Raw genomic sequence first — 21,646 nt, forward strand, 5'->3', positions numbered from 1 at the left:
AAGTATAATCTATTATATGTTCTTTAATGTGTAAATATTAATTTTTGAGTCTCTGAGAGTTTGGCAAAGATGCGGGTAACTAACTATATGCCTATGTACATTCCACATGTATATATTCCACAGCTTGCGGAAGTCCCTCAGGATACTTCAGTCTTGTTTCTGGCCTTCCAAGATTTTCTTTGGTTTTGTTTGAGAAGGCTTGTTTCTATCCCCACCGCTAAACTCTCATTTTATGTAGAGAGATGCCTTGTGACCTTGGTATTTACTATCACGGCTCTACACTTATAGGATTTTTTTCTTTCTTCAGTATAAGGTTTGGTTTATGATGCAGTTACAACCAACTATGTTAAATGTAAATAAAATTAAGCATTTTTAAAAATAAATCTTAGATGTATTTTAAAAGATAAAGTCTAATCTAATCTTCTATCACAATTTACTGTGGAATTGACTATACTTTGTAATATATAATAAATAACATACTGATCTTGTAGAAGGATCTCTGGTATCCTTGCCAGTCTTGCCCACCCCTATACTGTGGCTGATAATCATTGATGTTGTTTTGTTACTGCTGCTGCTGCTGCTAAGTTGCTTCAGTCGTGTCCGACTGTGCGACCCCATAGACGGCAGCCCACTAGGCTCCCCCGTCCCTGGGATTCTCCAGGCAAGAACACTGGAGCGGGTTGCCATTTCCTTCTCCAATGCAGGAAGGTGAAAAGTGAAAGTGTAGTCGCGCAGTTGCCTCCGACTCTTCGCGACCCCATGGGCTGTAGCCTACCAGGCTCCTCCGTCGGGTTTTTTATTGCTGACTAGTATTCTGTCAAATATTACAATGTCTTTATCCATTCTCTTCATAAGCATTTGGGTTGTTTCCACTTTGTGACTGTTCTGAATGAGGCTGCTATAATAACTTCTGTAAAGATCTTTGTGTGGACATGTTTTCATATTTTTTTGATATATACCTAGGAATGGAATTGCTGGATCATATGGTAAATGAAGTTCAACTTTATAAGAAAGTAGAGCTCTTTTCTGGAAGTGAACCCACCATTTTACTCTCACTCAGTTCAGTTCAGTCACTCAGTCGTGTCTGACTCTTGCGACCACAGAAACTACAGCACGCCAGGCCTCCCTGCCTATCACCAACTCCCGGAGTTCACCATACCCATGTCCATTGAGTTGGTGATGCCATCCAACCATCTCATCCTCTGTCATCCCCTTCTCCTCCTGCCCTCAATCTTTCCCAGCATCAGAGTCTTTTCCAATGAGTCAGCTCTTTGCATCAGGTGGCCAAAGTATTGGAGTTTCAGCTTCAACATCAGTCCTTCCAACAAATATTCAGGATTGATCTCCTTTAGGATGGACTGATTGGATCTCCTTATAGTTCAAGGGACTCTCAAGAGTCTTCTCCAACACCACAGGTCAAAAGCATCAATTCTTTGGCACTCAAGGTTTTTCTATGGTCCAACTCTAACATCTGTACATGACTACTGGAAAAACCATAGCTTTGACTAGACAGACCTTTGCTGGCAAAGTAATGTCTTTACTTTTTAATATGCTGTCTAGGTTGGTCATAAGTTTCCTTCCAAGGAGTAAGCGTCTTTTAATTTCATGGCTGCAGTCACCATCTGCAGTGATTTTGAAGCCCCCCCCAAAAAAGTCAGCCACTGCTATCCCATCTATTTGCCGTGAAGTGATGGGACCAGATGCCATGATCTTCGTTTTCTGAATGTTGAGCTTTAAGCCAACTTTTTCACTCTCCTCTTTCATTTTCATCAAAAGGCTCTTTAGTTCTTCACTTTCTGCCGTAAGGGTGGTGTCATCTGCATATCTGAGGGTTATTGGTATTTCTCCCAGCAGTCTTGATTCCAAGCTTGTGCTTCCTCCAGCCCAGCGTTTCTCATGATGTACTCTGCATATAAGTTAAATAATCAGGGCTACAGTATACAGCCTTGACATACTCCTTTTCCTATTTGGAACCAGTCTGTTGTTCCATGTCCAGTTCTAACTGTTGCTTCCTGACTCTCCATTAGTAGTGTATAAAAGTTTGAATTCATATCACTGCCAGCATGTCGTGTCATTAGTCTTTTTAACCTTAGCCGTGGAGTGAATTTCATGTAGTTTTATTTTGTATTTTAATTACTAATGTAGAGTTAATTTTTGTGTTTATAATGGCTGTTAATGTGTTTTCTTTTGTAAAGTTTCTGTTTATATCTTTTGCCCAGTTATTGGGTTATTTGTATTTTTGTTGATACCTGAGTTCTGATTGTTGTCAGATATATATATACTGTATTTTCTTTCTGTTTCTGGCTTGCTTACTCAATTTCTTAATGATATCTTTTTTTAGTGGTATCTTTTAATAAGCAGAAAATTTTAAATTTTGTAATAGTCCAAATCATTACTTTTTTTTCTTTTGATGGTTAGTACTTTTTTGTCTTGTATAAGAAGTATTTGTCTATCACAAGGTTATTCTCTGTTTTCTTCTGAAAGCTTTATGGTTCTTGGTTTGATGTTTAGGTATATCATTTCATCACAAATTTTATGTATGGAGTGGTGAAACTCAAGTTCCCTATATTTCCAGTTGAATATTCAGTTGTTGGCATCATTTATAGGACTTCATTTGAATTGACTTAATCCCTTGTTTTCATATTCTTATAATGGAATTTGGACCTAGCTAACGAATGAAGTCTACCTTTAGTCATAAGTTGGCGCTGTTTAAGTTTGATACAGTTTTAAACTATGTTTACTTTGTCCCTTTCCCTGTAGTGAAGGTAATTACTAATAGAAAGTAAATAATTTTTATATTCTTGAATGAAACTAACTATAGAATTTTATTCAACATGTGAAATGATGTTCACAGTGATTCAGTTCAGCTCAGTCGTGTCTGACTCTTTGCGACCCCATGAATCGCAGCACGCTAGGCCTCCCTGTCCATCACCAATTCCCGGAGTTCACCCAAACTCATGTCCATTGAGTTAGTGATGCCATCCAGCCATCTCATCCTCTGTCGTCCCCTTCTCCTCCTGCCCCCAATCCTTCCCAGCATCAGGGTCTTTTCCAATGAGTCAACTCTTCGCATGAGGTGGCCAAAGTATTGGAGTTTCAGCTTTAGCATCAGTCCTTCCGATGAATGCCGAGGACTGATGTCCTTTAGGATGAACTGGTTGGATCTCCTTGCAGTCCCAGGGACTCTCAAGAGTCTTCTACAACAGCACAGTTCATTATGTAACTGCAATTTTGATTATAGTAGTTACATTTTCTGATTAATGGAGGATAGCAGCATAATTATGTATTAAACATTTATCTGAACTTTTTTCTTTACAGGATGAGAGCTCCTCTTCTAATATGTGTGTAGAAGATCTTCAGAAAAATAAAGATTCAAATAGTAAAATTAAAGATAGATTATCTCAAACGGTTAGGCAAAACACGAAATTCTTTTTTGACCCCGTTCGGAAATGTAATGGACAGCCAGTACCCTTTCAGCAACCAAAACACTTCACAGGAGGAGTGATGCGGTGGTACCAAGTGGAAGGCATGGAATGGCTTAGGGTAATACATCCTCAATTTTGATTCAAGATATTGTTTCATTTCTATATAATAACCTATTAATATGATATAACACAACTTGAGCTGTTCCTTCTGTTTTTCACTGTTATATATAAGACATGTATTTCTGTGTAAATACTTATTTTCTAATTTATTTACCCAGAGTAAGTTTTTGAAAGTGGAAATTTATCTTATTCAAGGCTATCAACATTTTTATGGCTTTGGGAACTGAGTTCACACAGTGTTTTTATAACTTAAAATATGAATATGTCAGTCTCATCATAATTATCCCTGTTGGATTAAAGGAAGAAATAAACTGCTGATTCAATAGATGTGTATATCAGCATTCAAATAGAGTGTATATTATTTTTGTCCAGATGCTTTGGGAAAACGGAATTAATGGTATTTTAGCAGATGAAATGGGATTGGGGAAGACAGTTCAGTGCATTGCTACAATTGCATTGATGATTCAGAGAGGTGTGCCTGGACCTTTTCTCGTCTGTGGCCCTTTGTCTACACTTCCTAACTGGATGGCTGAATTCAAAAGATTTACACCAGAAGTAAGACATGCTTCCTTTTGTTAAATATATTATCATTGCAAATATTTTATTATTTTGTTGCCTGAATTAAGTTATAGATCTTACTATAATTTTGTTGATTTCTGTGTCTACATCTTATTTAACTTATCTTTCAATATCAGAAATACCTTCTGTAAGTTTATATAGAATACGTATTAGTAATCTCAGAAATCTTGCCTGAAATATCCCTGGGTGATTTTTAGTGCATTGAGTACTTTGACCCACCTGAGACAAACCTTGGTATTTATTTTTTAATTCTGTTCATCCTTATTATGTTTTCCTCCCATATGTGTTATAGCCACATCCTTGCCTTAGGAGAAGTACACATTCCAGAAATAACTTTGCCATTTCTCTCACCTTACACTTGATTTGATTTTGTGGCCCTTTTTATCCTCCCACTGTAGCCCAGCAATTAAAATTGATTGACTCTATTATTATAGAAAGATAGAACTAAAGTTAAATTATGTTTTTTCTCTCAAAAATGTTTAACTTCATATTTTCCAGATTTTTGTTATTTATATTTTGTTCTAAAGTTTGTTAACAATCAATCTAATAACATCTTTTAGATTCCTACTATGTTATATCATGGGACCCAGCAAGAGCGTCGAATATTGGTAAAGCATATTCATGAACGGAAAGGGACACTGCAGATCCATCCTGTGGTGATCACTTCGTTTGAGATAGCCATGAGAGACCGAAGTACATTGCAGGTACGAATAGTCTTACTGGAGTCTTTGTAATCCATAAATCACATTTCTGAAAATTGATATCACCTTCCAGTAGCCTTGGTTTAATTTTTTTTTTTCCTGATAGAATAGATTGCATTGGGTATATTCCTTTAGAACCTAGAGGTTTATATTAACCAAAAGATTGAGATGAAGATTGTAGTCTCTAAGAGGAAAATTAAAGCCTTTGGCACTTAAATCTTGGTAGCCACACACCATTTAAAATAATTTTTATCTCTTTTCCTTTTTTTTTTAAATTTTATTTTTTTGGCTATGATGAAAATTCTAATGCTATTATTGTTTCAGAGCATATAGAACTAACAAAGTCTTTCAGTTCCTTTTTTAGGACTCCAGGATAACACTAATTAAAACTTGACAAAGCATTAGAAAGGAAAACTACAGACTACTTTGCCTAAAAAATGTGAATGGAGAATTCTTAAATACATAACAGCAGGTGGACTTTATTAGTTCAAGACCAAGTGAGGGCTGTTTTAGGAATACAAGTATATATCAGTTTCAGAAAATCTAACTTATTCTTTTAGTAGATCAGAGGAAAACATGATTATCTCAATAGATACAGAAATACCATTCAATAAAATTGGACATTCATTCCTAATAAAGTGGTTTTGTTTTTAGAATTGCTTTTAGGAGAAATTGTGAGACCATCATATAAAATATTTCCCCTGAATTCCTTTTCTAGAATTGCTATTGGAAATACTTAATAGTAGATGAAGGACACAGAATTAAGAACATGAAGTGCCGCCTAATTAGGGAGTTAAAACGATTCAATGCGGATAACAAACTTCTTTTGACTGGTACTCCTTTGCAGAACAATTTATCAGAGCTTTGGTCATTGCTAAACTTTTTGCTGCCAGATGTATTTGATGACTTGAAAAGGTAGGTAAGCCAGTTGTTTAATTATTGCCTATGTTTTTCTAAAAGTCTCAAAATCTGTGTTCATAGATTAATTTCTTTCTTCTAGGTAGCTGGACTTTAATAATAGCTTTTGGCTAGTTCTTTGCAGTATATATGTTCTCTATTTTTTTCTAGTTTTATTGAAAAAGAATTGATATACATTACTGTATAAATTGAAGATGTACAGTATGATGGTTTGATTTACATATATTGTGAAGTGATTACCACAGTAGGTTTAATTAACATCCATCATCTCAAATAGATACAATAAAAAGAAAAAGTTTTCCTCCTTGTGATGAGAACTCTTAAGATCTATTCTCTTAATGACTTTACTGTATATCAGAAAGCCATATTAGCTATGGTTGTCATGTTGTACATCATATCCCTAGTATTTATAACGGGAAGTTTGTACTTTTTAACCATCTTCCTCCAAATCCCCTCCCCTAGTAAGTTCTACTTTTGACACAAATTATGAGAAGAGATAAATTAAACAGTTAATTTTAAAGTTTTTATTGTATTGATTAAAGGAAAACTTTTATACTGCTTAGTTTTTATTTTTATTTTTATTTTTTTTGACTATGGCTCATGATTTGTGGGATCTTAACACCCCAACCAGGGATTGAACCTGCATCCATGGTAGTGAACGCTCCCAATATCTTAACCACTGGACTTAAAATATTTTTATAAAGTTCCTTATTGTCTTAACTTTCACTTTCATATGGATTTTTCTCATTATATTCTTACAAACAAGGGATAGAGAGGTTGAATACATCCCCTCACACATAAGAAAACCCAAGTGTCAAATTACTAAAAATATAACTAATTAATGCCAGACTCAAAAATATAACCAAGGTCTCTCAGTTTCACCCTCATGTTTTTTATTCTAGAAGCTGTATTTGAAGCATATAGCATAAAGAACAAAATATAAACATAGTTTTCAGAAAATCAGTATGCTCAGGATGGAAAAGTAAATAATTTATCAGACATTAAAAATAGGCAAAGTAATTGATTTATACTTTGTCATCAGTGAAGTAAGAACATTAATTTTATATGGGAAAGTAACTTTTAATGTTTTTGGGAATGTGTTCCTCCTTGGGTAACAGGATGTTAGCCCAAGGCCTGGCTGTCTTAGGGAACATTTATTGAAAGAGATTTCCAGGTCCTGTGTATTTCTGCTTAGTTAGAACACTGAGGTAGGAGCTGGGAATCTGTATTCATAAAATGTGCCTCAGGTGATGAAATTTTGGGACTATCTGGTTTAACTACTGTTATTACCATTTTTCCCTAATTGTATTTACTGACAGTATTAGTGCAGACATGCTTATATTTAATAGTTCATGTTAATAGGGTTTTGTTTTGTTTTACATTGTGAAGAACTTAAGGATATTAGTAGAAATCATTATCGGCATACATATATGTTGAATCCTAAAACATTATAGTGGGTCACATTTTTACCAAAAGAGAGTCATATGCCCTTGATTTTCAGAGACAGTTTTTATTTCTATAACTTTATTAAAATGTTTCATAAAATGTACATCTTAGGATGTGAGGATGATGTGGCTGTGACATCTGTCATCCCACTGATGGCTAGGGTTGATTTGACAATTGAGGCCAGTGTCCCTTTCCTCCCATGAGATATGTGCATTCTTCCTGAAGCTGCATATTTGGTGGAAGAGGACGTTTCGCAATAGAGGTGGACCTGTCTCAAGGTCCATTTGTAGGAGAACATGGGGTAGGCAAGCTTCCAGGATTCCAGACATATCCAAATGAAGTCTGCCTTTAAAGAAAGAGGGAGAAAAATGTACCTTAATGTTTATTTGGTGTTTATACTATTGTAAGATAATATATTTATAAATCAGAAAAAAATGTTCCCTTTGGAAAAATGCTGCTTCATAATATACAGGTTAATATAAAGTTTAAAATGTAAAAATGTATTAATATAATTGACTAATATTGATAGGTTAACTTTTTTCTTTTACAGCTTTGAATCTTGGTTTGATATCACTAGTCTTTCTGAAACTGCTGAAGATATTATTGCTAAAGAGAGAGAACAGAATGTACTGCATATGCTGCATCAGGTTTTTTGATTTTCTTACTCTGCTTACTGTAGACTCACCGAATAAAAAAGACACCTTAGGAATTACGTATACAGCCTGTTATAGATTTTGAAAAATGAGCTTCCTGCACCCCAGTTTAACTTTCTCTCCTGTCCTTTCCCCTCCCCCAGAGGTCTCCTGGTCTGATAGCAGAGCTAAAGGGCTTTTTCACACTTCTGTCATTTTCATGTGTACTCATTTTATCCCTAATGGTTATATACTGTTTGTCAGCCAAAAATAAAAATAAGTGATTTTTATGCAGTGTTTGCCAATAATAGTTGCATAATTTACTCACAAACTGTGTGATCCATTCTGCCATTTCATACAGATTCTATCTATCCTATCTGTCTTTAAACAAATACAGTCTTTCAAAAGTCTCGTAGTTTCTTATGTGGGCCTGAATTTCTTGTCAGTTGTGCTTTGACAATTTTATTCAAAATCTTTCTGAAAAAGTTTTTTTGACTTTCAAGTTTTTTGACTTTGAAGTGAGACAGTACAGAAATCAAAACTAAGAATAATATCTCAAATCACGAATTTTTTTTTCTGATAATTGCATGTAGGTGTATTTGTTTCTGAACTGCTGCCTACAGATACTTTTTTCTTAACCTACTGGTAATGGTCTCTCTGTCTCTGGCTAAATGAAAGTCTCCCTGTTCTTGGCTCTATACCTGTGAAGTACTTAAGTACAGAGCCCAAAAATGAACTTTCTATATGTAAATTTTAAGATAAGGCTGTGAAGGATATATAAAGGTTTTCTTTTAAACACCTTAACAGTTTAATAATGGTGTAATTATTGCTTCTCTTTTGTTTTTAAAATGTGGAAATCTCTTGTCATCACAGCTGATGAAAGAATAATTTTAAGTCTGAAGTTTTAAAACTTACAGAAGGAAACTTTTCAAGTCTACTGGGTCAGTTGTTTTTGGTTTTTTACTAATGCAAACCTCACTTTAAAAAAATATGGCCTATAACTTCAAGAAGTATAGATACCATCTTATTTTTGCTTTTTTAAAATATTCAAGTTATACTAGAGTTTTTGTAAAATTAATAAGTTGTGAACTGTAACAGATAAACACTGTGAGTTTATCATGTGGTGGTCTGGTCCAGAAAATTTCATGGAGTTATCTTATAGTTTCATATAGGAAGATGTGATAGTTTCATATAGGAAGAAAGGATAAAAAGAGTATTCCTTGAAAATACAGAAATGTTTGATATTTACATATATTTATTCATGTTTAAATTTTAGATTTTAACACCTTTCTTACTGAGAAGACTAAAATCTGATGTTGCCCTTGAAGTTCCTCCTAAACGAGAAGTAGTTGTTTATGCACCACTTTCAAAGAAACAAGAGATCTTTTACACAGCCATTGTGAACCGTACAATTGCAAACATGTTTGGATCCAGTGAGGTAGTGTGGACTTGAAATAACCTGTAAATGACAATTTTCATGGTTCTTAATATAAGGCTTATATTTCATGGTCTTAATATAAGGCTCATCGCATTTTCATGACTTTTTACAATAAAGCTCATTACCTGTTTTCATGACTTGTTGAGGGTGAATTTCTAATTGGAGTATAAGGCATCAGGCCAATAGCAAAAACTGTCTAAAGTTCAAGTGATGGTTTCTACAGTAACTGCTTTATAGTCATCTGAAATACTGTGTGGGAATGAACTTGAAAATAAATTTGAACAAGCACACAGTATACTAAGGCTTGCCAACTAGACCAGTCGCCTCAAATATATAATCCCTTTACAGGAGATTGTTGGTAGCCAAAAACTGAAATAAAATCCTCTATCTGGAAGAAAGATCTCTTTTAGTCACCCGTCATATTATAAGAAATTGAATTGGAATGTGATTATCTTATAACTGGAGATCAGGAGACCCTTAAATTTTAAGATGTCCAGATTTTTGACTGTTTGCCATGGACCTACTTGTTTCTTTTTAAAGCACTTAGGATTGTGCATCTTTGTTTTGTACAGTCATTAAACTAGTTGTCTATCGGGAGGAATTTCATTGCTGTATTATACCAATCCAAAGAAATACCCTCTGTAATGATACACAGGGTTTTATTTCAGCCCAAACCTATTAAATTCCTTTATATAAATTCAGAAATTTTATCTATCATTTTTTTCCATTGTGATATGAACGCATTAACTCTGAAACTAGATATGGGCATCAGTGTTAAAATAATGAAATCTTACAGGAAAACATTTACATTTGGCTATAGTTTATGGATCTTTGGTTTTGCACGTTTGAAAATTATGAAACTCGATGAAAGACAGACTTTTTTTTAATATCTTAAAACACTTCGTGCATAAAAGTATTATGCCCTACTTTGTATATATGTATATATAGAATTTAAGGGTATGCTTTTTAAACATATTTCTTTAATTTGTTCTATTACAGAAAGAAACAGTTGAGCTGAGTCCCACTGGACGACCAAAACGCCGAACTAGAAAGTCAGTAGATTACAGCAAAATAGATGATTTCCCTAATGAATTAGAAAAACTGATCAGCCAGATACAGCCAGAGGTAGACCGAGAAAGGTGTGAGTTTAAAAACAGATTTTTAAAAAGTATTCTTTAAACTGTATTGTTTTTTAAAATTTCTTGTATTCATGGATTATACATTTTGGGCAGAACTATTGTGGAAACAAGTGTCCCTATAGAATCTGAAGTTAATCTGAAGTTGCAGAATATAATGATGCTACTTCGAAAATGCTGTAACCATCCATATTTGATTGAGTACCCTATAGATCCAGTTACACAAGAGTTTAAGGTAAATACTATTTAATAATATACTATTTTGATTTCTGTGACTTTTTTATGTCATGTGAAAGTGTCATTTTGTTATTATTTGCAGTAAATACTTTGCTGTTTGTCATGAAGATTGTAATCCTCTTAGTAAGTAGAGATGATAGTCTTCTCCCCCCAGATAAAGGTTGTTTTCTATATGTAAGCTAACATTTTGTTTATATGTTTTATATAAATAGCTAAGAATCCTCCTAAATTTAGAGTGACATTAGAAATACAAGTTTTTTTAGTAATCAGTTGGCTTCTACTCCATGTTTTACTTACTGTCTATTTTAGAGGTTGTTGTCACCTTTTCAGTATTCCTTTAGTTAGCATTCAGCTTGTCAAAGTCAGTCTGACGGCTCATTGCTTAAATTTCAACAAATAGCCACAGAAGAGAACAAAAAGTTGATGCTGAGTTGCAGACTCCCAGATTAAATGAATGAAATTGGTCTCTTGGGTGGTTGATGGGAAGACAACATATATTAAGTGACATCCGTTCTCAGTAACTCTAAATAACCGTATTTTAGAGTAGGTTCCTCATCCTTAGCATATTGATATTTGGGGCCAGATAATTCTTTGTTAAGGAGATACTGTCTTGTGGGCCAGTTGTCCAGCGTCCGTAGCCTTTAGCCACCAGATGGCACAGTAATTCCCCTTTCCCAGCTGTGTCAACCTAAAGTATATTTCAGGCACTGCCCAGTGTACCCTGAGGGTGGAGGGCAAATTTGCCCCAATTAAGAATGACTGCTTTAAAGCTTTTCATTGAACAAGGAAGAAGATAATCTCTGGAGGGTATTGATATTTCATCAGAAGATTAATTTAATCTTTGATACTTAGGTTACTTACAAGCTCTTACACTTTCTTTCATTTCTACTAAGAATTTTGGCAGTAATTTTCATGCACACTTGGTTGAAAGTGTTCTTAGTTATAAAGAATAAACCTCAACATTAAGTTGAAGTTAATGTTTTATTATACAGAGTTTGGGGGTGAGGGGTGGGGAGGATAGATTAAGTATACACTTAAACTATAGTTTGTATTTTGTGAGATCATTGATTTTAAATTCTAGAGTATATCTTTCCTTGAGAACTACCTCCTAATAAAAAAGGTCAAATAACAAAGTTAGTTTAAAAGGTAATTATTTGTCATTGAAAACTTAAACCTGTAAACGCGGTTTTTATTTTGACAAAAACAGATTATTACTTTTTGTGACTATTTTTTCTGTTTTTTTTTCCTTTCTTTGCTCAAGATTGATGAAGAGCTGGTAACAAATTCTGGCAAATTCTTAATTTTGGATCGAATGCTGCCAGAACTAAAAACCAGAGGTCACAAGGTATGGTACTTTTGATTGGGTTTTTGGCTATATAATTATTTTTTGTTAGTAAGTATAGATACTAAGGTATATTTAAATTTTAGGTGCTGCTTTTTTCACAAATGACAAGAATGTTGGACATTTTGATGGATTACTGTCACTTTAGAAATTTCAACTTTAGCAGACTTGATGGATCCATGTCATATTCAGAGAGAGAAAAAAATGTAAGACTGCTTATGTCATACATACTTAATTCTTTGTAACTCCTTTCTTGATTGCTGAAGTAATGTTCAATAGACCTAGGGACTTCCTGGTGGTCCAGTGGTTAAGACTGTGCTTCCACTGCAGAGAGCACAAGGTTGGGTCTCTGGCTAAGCAAATGGGATCCCACATGCCCTGTGGCACAACCAAAAAATAAAAATAAAAAGACTTACATCCTAGGGCCTCTGGCTTATTGCCACAACCTGGGCGATAGGCATGATTATTTTGTTTCATGGGAGATGAATCTGATAGTTTTATCTCTTTTCCACCAAATTGGCCTTTTCAGCTTCATGGCTTCTGCTGCTGTGCTGCTGCTAAGTCGCTTCAGGGGCTGTCAGTATTTATTTATCCCACATCAGAAGTCCTGCAGATGTTTGAGAACTATACTCAGCTTGAAGAATGCTGGCTTATATCCCATGGCACACCACTGCCTTCCCCCTCCTTTGCTGATAAACAGATGGTGTTAAGATAGCTACTTACTAGTCAGTTTTTTATCCACATTCCAGGAAGGAGCAGTTTCTTTCTTAATTCCTTATGTTTACATCCCTTTTGCTTTTAGATACACAGCTTCAACACAGATCCAGATGTGTTTATCTTTTTAGTGAGTACCCGTGCTGGTGGCCTGGGCATTAATTTGACTGCAGCAGATACTGTTATCATTTATGATAGTGATTGGGTAAGTTGGAAGTGTAGCAATAGACAGATTATATTTCCATTCTAATCTTTCATTGTATATTTTGCAATTTCATTTACTTATTTTGAAAACATATCCACTATAAGATGAGAATCATTGCTTTGTCAAGTGTTCTGTCTGTAAAGACTTAAATGTATTTTATCACTGAAGTAATGCTTAGAAGCCTAAATTCAGTTAAAGTGAAGAAGTGAAGTCGCTCAGTTGTGTCTGACTCTTTGTGACCTCATGGACTGTAGCCTACCGGACTCCTCCGTCCATGGGATTTTCCAGGCAAGAATACTGGAGTGGGTTGCCATTTCCTTCTCCAGGGGAACTTCCCGACCCAGGGATCGAACCCGGGTCTCCCGCATTGTAGGCAGATGATTTACTGTCTGAGCCACAAGGGGAGCCCAATTTGAGTTAAGGCACTGTTTAAAAGATTCTGGCTGGGTCATCCTTGTTGACTCTGCCCACATAGTATGAGTTTAACTAATTTTAACCTTAAACTGTTAAATGTTTTTCTTTTTAACTTTTAAGAACCCCCAGTCTGATCTTCAGGCCCAGGATAGATGTCATAGAATTGGTCAGACAAGGCCAGTTGTTGTATATCGTCTTGTTACAGCAAATACTATTGATCAGAAAATTGTGGAAAGAGCAGCTGCTAAAAGAAAACTGGAAAAATTGATCATCCACAAAAGTAAATAATATTTTGTAGTACTTTTTTGCTTTAGTTGTCTATTGTGTGTTGTGAGTTTTGTTGTTGTTACTTTCTTTATAAGAGGAATCAGTGCAGGATTTAAATAGGCAGTGGGGAATTTGAAGCTGTATGTACTTTTAAAGTATCTGATCTTAAAGTCTGAAGTCTGTCATGGCACTTTGACATGATGTTACTGATTATTCTCTTTTTTCATTTAAAAGAAGTTTTATTGAAGTATAGTTGATTTCTAATATTATGGTTCAGGTATACAGCATAGTAATTAACAGTTTTTATATATTTTACTCCATTTAAAGTTATTGAAAAATAATGACTTGACTGCCCCTTCCCTTCTCCCCACTAACCACTGGTTCTCTATATCTGTGCGTCTGTTTTCTTGTTTGATTTTTTGGATTCCACATGTAAGTTTTAGCATACAGCATTTGTCTTTCTGTCCTTTTTCACTAATCATAATACCCTCTAGGTTCATCCATGTTTCGAATGGCAGAATTTCTTTTTTTTTATGATAACTAATATTCCATTTTGTACTCTTCCTTATCCATTCATCAGTTGAACACTTGGGTTGCTTCCATACTTGGCTATCATAAATAATGCTTCTATAAACATTGGGATGCATGTATCTTTTCAAATTAGTATTTTTGTTTTCTTCAGATACATACCCAGGAATAGAATTGCTGGATCATATGGTATTGAGATGGCCAAAGAGTTCATTCTGGTTTTTCTGTAACTATCTTACAGGGTGGGATGGATTAAGAGATTGGAACTGACATATATACACTATTATATATCTAGGTAACTAATGAGAAATGACTATCTAACTCAGGGAACTCTACTTAGTGCTATGTGGTGCCCTAAATGGGAAGGAAATCCAAAAAAGAGGGGATCTATATATATACAGCTGATTGACCTTGCTCTACAGCAAAAACTTAACACAACATTGTAAAGCAACTATAATAATTAATAATTGATAACTAAGTCACTCAGTCGTGTTCGACTCTTTGCGACCCTGTGGACTGGAGCCTACCAGGCTTCTCCGTCCATGTGATTCTCCAGGCAAGAATACTGGGTGGGTTACCATTTCCTTCTCCAGGGGATCTTAGCGACCCAGGGATTGAACCTGGGTCTCCCGCATTGGAGGCAGATGCTTTAACCTCTGAGCCTATACTCCAGTTTAAAAAAAGAAGATTAAAGGTATATTAAAGTAGTACTACAATAAAATTACTTACTTTGCTGAGCCCCCACTATTTAAAAAATATTTGATTCCAGTATGCCTACTCTTTTCATAGTTTCAATAATAGAATATTAAAAACAGCAATTTTTTATCTAGAAAAGGTTTTGAGAAATAGGGAAAGTGATGTGGGTGAGGCATTGGCATTTTATGTTCTATTCCCTGAGAGTCCTTGGAGTCCTGCTTTTGTTTATTCAATATAAAATTCTGTTTGGGCAAATGACTTGCTGGCTGCCTTATAAAATATTGAAAATCATCTTATGTACATTTTGAAGCATAGAGAAATAATAATGTTGAAAATCACTAACAATTTATGCTGCTTTTCTACTCACAAAAACTTCTCCAGTGTATTTGATTTTGAGAGAAATAATGGATTAGGTTTTAGACATCTTTAATTTGACTTGATGGAGCATTCAGATTGTAGTTAGAATTTCCGTTGAAGGAAAAAGGTGCTTGGTCCAAGTAAGATTTTGTGCAGATTAAAGTTTTTTCACCTATGCTGCTTTTAGAGATTTGAATGATGAAATAAATTTTATTTTGTTTATTGTATTTGGTTTAAATTGTGTGTGCTGTGTGCTTAGTTACTCAGTTGTGTCCGATTTTTTGTGATCCCATGAGTCCATGGGCTAGGTTCCTCTGTTCATGGGGATTCTCCAGTCAAGAATACTGGATGGGTTCCCATTCCCTCCTCCAGGGGACCTTCCCAACCGAGGGATGGAACACAGGTCTCCCTCATTACAGGTGAATTCTTTACCAACTGAGCCGCCAGGGAAGCTCAAGAATACTGGAGTGGGTAGTCTATCCCTTCTCTAGGGGAACTTCCCAACCCAGGAATCAAACCGGGGTCTCCTGCATTGCAGGCGGATTCTTTACCAGCTGAGCTACCAGGGGATTTTAAATTAGGTACAGTTGATAGTTTTATTTTCCCGAGTTTTATTTTTAGTAATTTTAGAGGTTAATTTTTGAGAACAAGTTGAAAATAATTTTTTAAATGCTGGCAATATTTTATTGAGGTGTAATACATACACAGTAAAATTCCAAGCTAAGTGTATGGCTTGATGTCTCTAACAAGTTATACTCAAATAATTGTCATCCATATCAAGGTAACATTTCTGTTTTCCAAGAAAGTTTCCCTTTCCAGTATTTCCCAGACTCTTGCTCCTTACTAGAAGGCAGTCACTATTCCAGTTTTTGTCACATGGGTTAGTTTTTCCTTTAACTTCACACCTGGATTCATTTGTACATACATATTCTTCTTTTGCCTAAGCTACTTATATATGACGTATTTTGAGATTCATCTCTGTTGTTAAGTCAGAAGTTTGTGATTTTTTTAAATTGTAAAGTAATTCATCCATCCTTTTGTTGATTGATGTTTGGTTTACAGATTTTAGTTCTTACGAATAAGGTCCTCTTGTTACAAGTATTAATGAACATGTGTGTTTATTTGTGCTTTGTCTTAGGGTGGGTATAGGTTTACCTATAGAAAACTACCAGACTTTTCCCAAGTGGACATACCACTTTACTCCCACCTGCAAAGAATGAGAACTGCAGTTGCTTTTCTTTTTTTACCAACACTGGGTTTGTCTGTCCTTTTTATTTAATGTAGGGTATTCTGATGGTTTGTAATGAATTATATTTTGGTTTTAAAAGCAATTTTGAATGTTTCTAATTTTTTGTAACTTTTTTTCAGATCATTTCAAAGGTGGTCAGTCTGGATTAAATCAATCTAAGAACTTTTTAGACCCCAAGGAATTAATGGAATTATTAAAATCAAGAGATTATGAAAGGTGAGGTTGTTTTTACTTTAGAAGAATGTAATTCATAGTTTTGATTTATCCTATAGACCTGAATATTTTGTTTTCTTATAGGGAAGTAAAAGGATCAAGAGAGAAAGTCATTAGTGATAAAGATCTGGAGTTGCTGTTAGATCGAAGTGATCTTCTTGGTAAGTATCTCTTATGGTTTTACTTACTATTTTTATGGAAACTTTGAAACATATACATAAGTAGAGAGAAGTATAATATACCCCTGTGTATAACTCATTCTGCCCTAATAGTTTACAACATTTAGCCAATTTTGTTTCATTGCCATTTTCTTCGATCAGAATGTTAAATTCATGCCATAGCCACTTTTAGGCATCTTTTATTGAGAAGAACATGTTTTTAAATATCGTCACTATATCATTCTTACATTTGAGAGAGTTGGCCCTAAAACTTTAATAGCAGCTAATACCCAGTTCATATCCAAATTTCTCCACTTGTTCCAATCTTTTTACAGTTTGAATCACGATCCAAATTCCATTGTTCTTGCTATCTTTTTTCTTCTCTATCACTTTCCTCCTCACTTTTGTTATTCCATGCTGTCGATTTGTTGGAGAAACTGGGTTATTTGTCCAGTGAAACGACATTCTGCAATTCTGCATTCCAGAATTGGCCAGCTTCTCCCTCTCATTGTTCTTTGACTTGTTCCTCAATCTACTTATTTTCTGTGAAGTGGTAAATAGCTGTGAAAATAGCTCTACTGGCTTAATAAGATCCAAGTTCCATATTTTAGGAATACCAGTGCTTTGTTCTCATTTTAAATCATATAAAGAGATGCATCAGGTCTGGGTTTCTTATTTTTAGTTAGCTAAGATTAAGATTAATCAGCTGATTCAGGCTGATCTTCATGTAGTATTCTGTTCTTCTATTTAGCCTGATTTTTTTTAGCATTTATTTATTATGGTTTAGAACCATTATTTTTTTGAGCATTAAAATGCTGATTTTCTTATTCTTTCATTCCTTTATTAGCTGGAATTAGTCTATTATAACTTTCCCATATAAATTATATGGTTACCCTGAGATAACAATCTATATAAGCAAGATAGGGCTTCCCTGGTAAGTCAGTTGGTAAAGAATCTGCCTGTAGTACAGGAGACCCGGGTTTGATCCCTGGGTCAGGAAGATCCCCTGGAGAAGGAAATGACAACCCACTCTAGTAATCTTGCCTGGAAAATCCTATGGGGGAGCCTGGCGGGCTGCAGCCCATGGGGCTGCAAGATAAATTGCTTCTTTTATGTATAAATTGTAAGAATAATGAGTCGATGCCTACAAATGGTGATCATAAGTTATTTTGAATACAAATAAATATTAAACTCATCCTTTCCTACTCATTCTGTAACATGAGTATCTATGCTCTTGATTATTTATGTATATTATATCTCCACAGTGGAAATAAATAATGGTATCTTTTCCTAATTGTGTTCAGCAGTGTTACATTAGTAGCTTGCTGTTGGTGATCAGGCATAGAAACAGGAGAAAAATAAACTACAGCCCTTTTTGGGGAATAGGGAGTCTGTTGTCAAACACCAGCACACCACAGGGTATAGCATCATGATATTTTCAAGTTGGGAGAATTCTTTATATATTCTGGACACAAATCTTTTATCAGATACATGTTTTGCAAATATTTTCTCCCAGTCTGTAGTTTATCTTTATACTTCCTTTGTGTCTCAAAGAGCAGAAGGAAAAATTTTGATGGAAGTTACATTTATCTTTTTGTTGTTATTACTCAGAATTTTGATGTTGTATCTAATCTTTGCCTAGTAAAGTTGTGATTTTTTTTTTTCCTTCTTTTTAACTAAAAAAAATTTTTTGGCCACACCACATGGCATGTGGGATCTAGTTTCCTGACTGGGAACTGACCCACCCCCTTTGCACTGGTAGCGTGGAGTCTTAACCACTGGATCACTAAGGAAGTCTGATGTTTTAAGAGTTTTATAGTCTCATATTTGAGTTAATTTTTGTGTAGGGTATAAGGCAAGGGTCTTAATTCATTTTTTTGCACATTGTCCAATTGTCTCAGCCCAATTTATTGAAGATTATTATTTCCCTTTTGAATTGCCATGGCACCTTTGTTGGAAATTTGTTGATTATAAATGTGAAGGGTTTTTTCTATACTCTCAGTTCTCTCCTATTCCTGTTAATCTGTTTGTTAATCCTGTGCCAGTACGACACTGTCTTGATTATTGTTTTATGGTGAGTTTTGAAATTGTGAAGAGTGAATCTTCCAGTTTTGTTCTTTATTTTCAAGTTGGTTTTAGCTGTTCTGAGTTCTTTGCATGTTAATGTGAATTTTAATTTTCATATAGTACAGGAAAAAATGAGATAAAGATAAACCATTATGGCCAAAGCTTAAATATATTATCAAATAAACAGCAACAGCATAGAAGGCATACAAGGATAGGGTAACATCTGAAAATATTAATTGACATTAACTGAATAAAAAAGAACTAGATTCTGAAAAGCCACTTGACATGCCATCATAATCAACCTCATAATTCTTAAATATGACAAAGAAAATGTTCTTAATCTGAAAAAATGCATTCATTTAGTAAATTACTATGAAAATCAAGAACAGTTGAGTGTTAACAGCTGTCACTCCCACTGTACATTATAAAACATAATGCAAGGTACAAGAAAGTCTTAACTAATGCTGTAAGATAATAAAAATAGGAATAATGAGTTTCATTATACTACTTTTGCAGGTGGTATAATTATCTCCATAGAAAATCTGAGGGAATCTAAAAGTTAGAATTCAAAAAGTTTGCTATAAATTAATAGTATGTGTATTAGCAGTAATTATTTAGAAAATTAGATATTTATAACAGCTACTAAACTAACATACCTAGAATTAAATATAATAATTTCTTTAAGACCTTTATAGAGAATCTATGAAATATCCAAGGACAATAAGAGGACTGAATACATAACAAATTTAACTGTTTTTATGGATACGATTAACTTGTATTACTTACATTAATCTTCTAGTTAAAATCCGTAATATTATGGCTTTTTAAAGAGCTTTGACAGGCTGTTCTTAAAATTAATATGGAATGGTAAAGGACCAAGAGCCAAGACAATTTTGAAGAACAACAGAATACATCAGGTACTAAGATTCAATTTAAAAATCATCATAATTAAGGCTGTTGAATTAGCACACAAGGTAAATTTACTGCTGATGTGGCAAATCCAGAAAGTCATCCAAACTTCCATGGAAAAATCAATAAATGATAAATGTCATTTCAAACCAGAAAGGGGAAATTCCTATTATTCCTTGCAGATACTGCAGGCTGGGTTCCAGAGCACGGAAATAAGCAAATCACACATTTAAAAAAGGTTTTTTCAGTCTTATAAAAGTTATGTTTGCACTGTAAAGTAGTCTGTGTGAAGTAAATGTGAAATAACATTGTCTAAAAAAAACAATATACATACTTTAAAAATACTTACTGCTAAAAAATGCTAACCATTATCTGAGCCTTCAGCAAGTGTAATCTTTTTGGTGGAGGGTTTAATATATTGTGAGAATTAACCAAAATTGAAGACAGACATGAAGCGAGCAAAAAATGGTTCCGATGCTTGCTCAACATAGGGTTGCAACAAACCTTCAGTTTGTAAATGTAATCAGTAAAACATGGTTGCCAGTTTGTATCAACAATGGTAAATCTCATCATTCAAGAATAAATTCTAGATAAATTAAGTCATCAAAACTTTAAAAGCAAAACATTTAACTTAAAAAATAGGGAAATATCTGTAGGGTTTTAGGATAGGATACAGAACTCAAACTAAATGAACAGATTAATAGATTTTATTAAAGGCTTCTGTAAAAACAATACCATAAAAAGGTAAATGACAGACCGCAAATACCTGCAGTACATAGCAAACAGGAAATTATTATCATACATAAATAAATATCAATAAGAAAACTGAACAACTTAAGAGCAAACAATTACCAGGAATGAAAGAAACAACCATTGAACATAAAAAGATGCTTCAGTCTCCCTGGAAATCTGAGAATGCAGATTAAAACCAGAAGTAATTTCATTTCAATAGCTATCATGTTGACAAAAACATAAAAGATTTCAAATTAGCTATGGGAGTATAAAGATACATTTTCATGGTGTTTTGCATTCCTGCTTTTAAACTAACCATAATTGGGCTTTAAAAAAATACATGTATATATATATATATATCTGAGAATATAATTCACACTGGTGTTGTTTATTGCTAGGTATATCTTAAATTCAGCAGAAGTGATTTTGATTAGCAAACTGGTGTTTCCATTTGTTCCCTGGAGGCCAGTTCTCGTTTTAATAAGAGGTTTCTTTTTAAGTTCTTACACTTTTTTTTTTTAACACCTGTTTGTTTATTTTTCTCTTAGATCAAATGAATGCCTCAGGACCGGTTAAAGAGAAGATGGGGATTTTCAAGATACTAGAAAATTCTGAAGATTCTAGTTCTGAATGTTTGTTTTAAATTGGAGCTACAAGAATGTCTTCAAAAAGTTCTTGTTCACATCTAGTGATCTGTATTGGTGTTAAAATCCACATTTTTCACTCTACTTTGATTATATCAGTTTATATAATATAACTGTACCATTGCATAATTTTTGAACCTTATTAAGAGCAAATACATATATTAAGAGTAAATTTAGATTTTCAGTTAATTTTTCAGGTTCGGTAGTACTCTTGGGTACAGGCTAATGTGTGCTTAACCACTGCCAGATTTATACAGTCTTCCTGTGGAAGTTTAATGTTTTTCCCCCACCCACCTTTTTAGCAGTACAGGTCATGGGTTTTTGGTACTTCAGTTATGGAGTAGACTTTGGATGGGGGAAAGACTGGGATGATACTGTGCATTGTTTAAATAAGAAACAGTTTGATTTTTAGGGTCTATTTCTATAAAATGGTTTGCCAAATAAATATTTGTTATAAGATGATCTCATCAGATTATTTTTTCAGATAAATAATGGCTCAGGTGAAATAACGCCAAAAGT

At 34.2% G+C, this 21,646-nt stretch overlaps 1 protein-coding gene across 1 annotated transcript in view; it reads left to right on the plus strand.

Annotated features, from left to right (window-relative positions):
• HELLS (helicase, lymphoid specific) overlaps nt 1–21,589 on the plus strand; it is a 36,010-nt gene extending 14,421 nt beyond the window's left edge. Inside the window, exons 8-22 of the mRNA XM_004020047.5 lie at nt 3,319–3,543; nt 3,918–4,100; nt 4,685–4,828; nt 5,544–5,740; nt 7,740–7,836; nt 9,098–9,259; nt 10,259–10,398; nt 10,492–10,630; nt 11,894–11,977; nt 12,061–12,180; nt 12,777–12,893; nt 13,428–13,587; nt 16,524–16,620; nt 16,702–16,778; nt 21,032–21,589. Of these exons, the coding sequence (XP_004020096.1) occupies nt 3,319–3,543; nt 3,918–4,100; nt 4,685–4,828; nt 5,544–5,740; nt 7,740–7,836; nt 9,098–9,259; nt 10,259–10,398; nt 10,492–10,630; nt 11,894–11,977; nt 12,061–12,180; nt 12,777–12,893; nt 13,428–13,587; nt 16,524–16,620; nt 16,702–16,778; nt 21,032–21,126 (2,037 nt within the window). The 3' untranslated portion in view covers nt 21,127–21,589. The remainder of the gene's footprint in view (nt 1–3,318; nt 3,544–3,917; nt 4,101–4,684; nt 4,829–5,543; nt 5,741–7,739; nt 7,837–9,097; nt 9,260–10,258; nt 10,399–10,491; nt 10,631–11,893; nt 11,978–12,060; nt 12,181–12,776; nt 12,894–13,427; nt 13,588–16,523; nt 16,621–16,701; nt 16,779–21,031) is intronic.
• Nucleotides 21,590–21,646: the final 57 nt, after the last annotated feature.

Source organism: Ovis aries, chromosome 22 (genome assembly GCF_016772045.2).
Source record: "Ovis aries strain OAR_USU_Benz2616 breed Rambouillet chromosome 22, ARS-UI_Ramb_v3.0, whole genome shotgun sequence".
Lineage (NCBI taxonomy): Eukaryota > Metazoa > Chordata > Mammalia > Artiodactyla > Bovidae > Ovis > Ovis aries.